Below are 4224 nucleotides of genomic sequence, written 5' to 3'. Positions count from 1 at the left end.
TACCGTTTTCGTGAATCGATTTAAAAATATGTTTATTTCAGGCTTAGAGAAATGCAATATTTTGAACACATCGTCCTGCCATATATTCCACCAGACCCTCCAAGAGACATGTTCGTACCTCATAATATTCTCCGAAATGAGGGCCGGTATGAAACATAATTATACTATCTTACGTTTAATGTTTTATTGAAATGTATGTTTAACTGACAAACCAAACACACACATACCTATACGTGTACATTGTAAAATGTTTTTAAAGCACCGAACGACGATGTCATTTAAGCCGTTATTTTCCAACCAGTCAATTTACCTATTGCATTCAGATAAATACTATTCGATCCTTATTATTATAACTCAAAGACAATAATAGTTGTACGTTTAGTAGTCGAAAGTTCTTAACGCATTTAGAACTACGTACTGATGTATGAATCTCGTTTCAGTTACGATTTCATCTTCGTCGAACGATATATCGTTGGCGTTTGCACCAAACGATAAAGCTATTTCTAGATTAAATTAAGAAAAGCAACGTCGTTAAGATACGCGCAAAACCATGACAGAATATTGCAACTTGTTCTTAAAAGGTCTTGTTCACATATTATTAAATCAAATGATTTATTACGTATGCTTGTTTATTATTACACATAGGCGTCGAAACCCACCATCTTAGAAGACATTTGTAAGAGCATCCGATCACGTACCTTTCCGACGAGAGGAATAATTGACAAATGAAGGTTGTGCATCTAGATGCGAACGTGTCAACAGACAACATCTGAATACATCGGGATTTCAACAAACGAATCTGCATGTTATTAAAAGTTCCGTTCGATGTTGATTCGATAATTGTGTACTTTTTTCCATCACGGCAAAAATAGCATGCGGCCATAAAATCATCTTCATTTGTCCTACAATGTTTTCAAACAGAATTTTTAATTTCATATTGTAATATGTTTATTGTGAAACAATGGCAAATTAACAATATTTTGTACATCATACATTTTTACATATAAGAACTGTTCATAACAGGACACTACTTCAATCAAAAAATCACTTGTAATAGTATTCTTCATTATAGTTCCAATGGACGGTATTACGGTATTCTTATTTAATGTATAAACATGCTGGTGTATATGTTTTGTTTAACAATCAAAGAACTACCTCTTATGAACAATACAACTTTTCTTTTACTTGATGTTTCATTTGTCGATATACAATTATAGCAGAATTCCATTTCGCGATATATTACAATTGCACATTGAGATTTATTTCATATTGCACTGTTACTTGAATATGTCGTTTATACATTGAAATAAAATGTGTATACATTGTAAAAATATCATCCTCATGACCTGTTCAGTCATTTAGTAGCTAATGCTTATGCGCTGAAGAGTATTCATAGTACCCAATTGAATAAACAGTCTTGAAGAGTATTGCAAACAATAAAATAAACGTGTTTCCACTTATCTCCTCTTTCATCGTGAAATCGCGATCAGTCTTAAATCTAAAATCGCTATATATTATTTTGCTTCACTATTTTGAAAAAAACATTTCTTTATTTAAAAACTTATAATAATGTTAACTTTTTATTCAATTTGCGACGAAACAGAATTCCGAGGTATTCAGCAACGGTTGATAGTGCTTGGTGTATTATAAAAAATATGATAAACCATATGTGTTCCATTTTTCATGAGAACAGTACTGCATCGTGTACAACTCAATTAGAGGCAATATTGTTTTTGAAAGCTAGGATCTGACAGCTCGCATAACAAGTTGCACTCATCTAAATTATTTGCTGTTTTGTTGTTATTGTTGCTTTTTTGACAGATGAACGACTACTTTCATTCATGGGAAAGTTATATTTGTTTTGTTTCCCTATGCTTTTGTTACACCATGTTGTGTTTAACTCTACTCGCCTAATGAGTGGCGTGAACACATCATTATTGGATATAACTGGTGAATCACGTCCGTTTTCAATACACATACGATATTGTTTATATTCGTAATAGATTTAGTTCTGTTCATAAATGGAATCTTAACCGAATCCAAAATTCTTCGATAGGATTATGATCTCGACAATTGTCATAATGTGTACATCGTAGTACCTTAAAGAAGATCAGTTTGCTAATTTGTTTTCAAGTTGTTTAGTACATAATCTTAGTAAATCAATAATTGTAAATAAATGCGACCGGTACAGATGGTAAAATGATGAAGTTGTTGTTTGTGATATTTTGACTACATTCACGATATGAACTAAATACATTTAGATTTTGACTGAGATCGAATTCATTTTCAATAATAAGTCCTATATTTTACTGAAAACCATAGACGTATAATTAATCGTTATTAATAAAAGTCCGCTTACAAATTGCTTTTCTGGACACGTATATTTGTCTTCTACTTAACGACTTGGAAAACAAGTACATTGCACAAACTATGTTAGGATAACAGATAGATATGCTTTATTCCGTAAAAAGGCAATATGCCCATCATTCAACATAAAACACATGACAAAGAAATATATAACCGGTTAAAGCATAAAAATGAAATTTGGAATGTCGATATTCCATCGAATCCAACAAATTTTCTTTTTACTATATGCCTATTTGTGTAGTTTTGTTCACTTTCTCAACTTGCCTCATAAAGTTTTCCCGTGGGGTGCCCCAAGTTTTAGAACGCACAAAGAACTTACTACACAATAAAATAGTTCACATCTGAAAGAAATGTAAAAGTGTAGTAACATCAATGTTTTATTCAACATAAATATATTTCAAATTAAATACTTTATACATTCAATATTAGAACGAACAATAGTTCAATTCAAATTATTATGAAATTTGTAGTGTTGCATATACTGGCGTAGTAATTTATATATTCAACTAAACTCAAAAATATGAAAGTGCTCGCCATGTTGAACAACACTTCTACGACTTGTTGGTTTAAAAATACATAATTGGATTGAACTAAGAACGCAAACATATTTCAACAGTGTTTTGTGCTAAATTGTTTCGATATCTATCACTGTCACTGTCTGCAATAAGACGGATTCGCATGTAACGTCGCTGTACAGGTTAATCTACGCTTACCGCTGGTGTGCGGGATGGAGATTGTCTCTGGTGATTGAATACGTTCTGTGTCTGGGAAAGGCCCATTTGAGATTCAGAGTTGTGAAAATTAAATGTTGCATTGCCCTGGAAATGTGAGTTGACAAGACATCATCGGGCCATCGGAAATTCACGTGATGCAGGTGCGGCTGACGCATTGGCAGTGCTGTTGTGCTTTTCAACTGACTGGTTTGAATGAAAAAGTATTTGTGAAATATTTTTTGACTGTTCCTGGTTCAAACTGCTGTAATTATTTAAGCTGCTAATATTCATGTTCCCTTAAATCTGTATTATTTGATGAGCAGGAACATTCTCGTCATTCAGCTTCTGAATCAAGTGCTTTCTTGCACTGAAAAAAGTGTATTTCTATGGTAAAAATAAAATCACAATTCAACTGAACACATGACATATTACACAAGATATAAGTTGTAATTGTTTTGTGTGCTCTTGAAACGTTTCAATAAATACACTGTGATCTGTCAAGTACTGGATGTAATGGAACCGGAAAGTAGAGGAGTAGTAAAGTACATGGGATTTTATGAATTAAGATTTCGAGAGTTTTAAAGCATGTTATTTGGACAAACAAAACCTATTTAATAAAATCGATATGGAAGGTAAGTGCCTTTTATTATATTTTTCAGTCTTGTTTTGCCAGTAGTATATAAGGTTTTGACCTGTATGGAGTGATACTTGGCTCTTGAATACCATTATCTTTTATTTCATCTCGGACATTTTGCTGTACAACTTGTTTATTCTCATGGCTGACTTTATGATTCAGCATTGCTGTGTCTTGTTGCAAGGGGTTAAGAAGAAGGGGCCGTCTTCTGCCATCCTGTCAACAGGGCGTTTGTCGGCATATAGCTTGTAGAGGTGCAACGGGTTTCTGCCAGGTTGTTCGGGAACAGCATATGCCCTTGGCTTGACTTTCCTATGAATAGTCAAAATGTGTGTTGCATGAAATATTTTGTTCAAATTAAATAATATTCCACCAAAAGTGAAGTCTACTGTAGATTAATATAAATAAGAATTATATTGTTAAATATCCTCTATTGGCAAAATAGGTGATGTGTAACCCTAAGTTGAAGGTTGGAATACTTTTTCACCGGAAAAAAAAACATAATTAAAA

At 32.9% G+C, this 4224-nt stretch overlaps 1 protein-coding gene across 1 annotated transcript in view; it reads left to right on the top strand.

Moving 5' to 3' along the window:
* LOC127876329 (uncharacterized) overlaps positions 1-2203 on the top strand; it is a 7676-nt gene extending 5473 nt beyond the window's left edge. Inside the window, exons 7-8 of the mRNA XM_052421439.1 lie at positions 42-146; positions 646-2203. Coding sequence (XP_052277399.1) covers positions 42-146; positions 646-667 — 127 coding nt within the window. The 3' untranslated portion in view covers positions 668-2203. The remainder of the gene's footprint in view (positions 1-41; positions 147-645) is intronic.
* The last annotated feature ends 2021 nt before the right edge of the window (positions 2204-4224 follow it).

This window comes from Dreissena polymorpha, chromosome 4, assembly GCF_020536995.1.
Source record: "Dreissena polymorpha isolate Duluth1 chromosome 4, UMN_Dpol_1.0, whole genome shotgun sequence".
In the NCBI taxonomy this organism is placed as follows: Eukaryota; Metazoa; Mollusca; class Bivalvia; order Myida; family Dreissenidae; genus Dreissena; species Dreissena polymorpha.
This window is presented reverse-complemented; position numbering and strand designations above follow the sequence as displayed.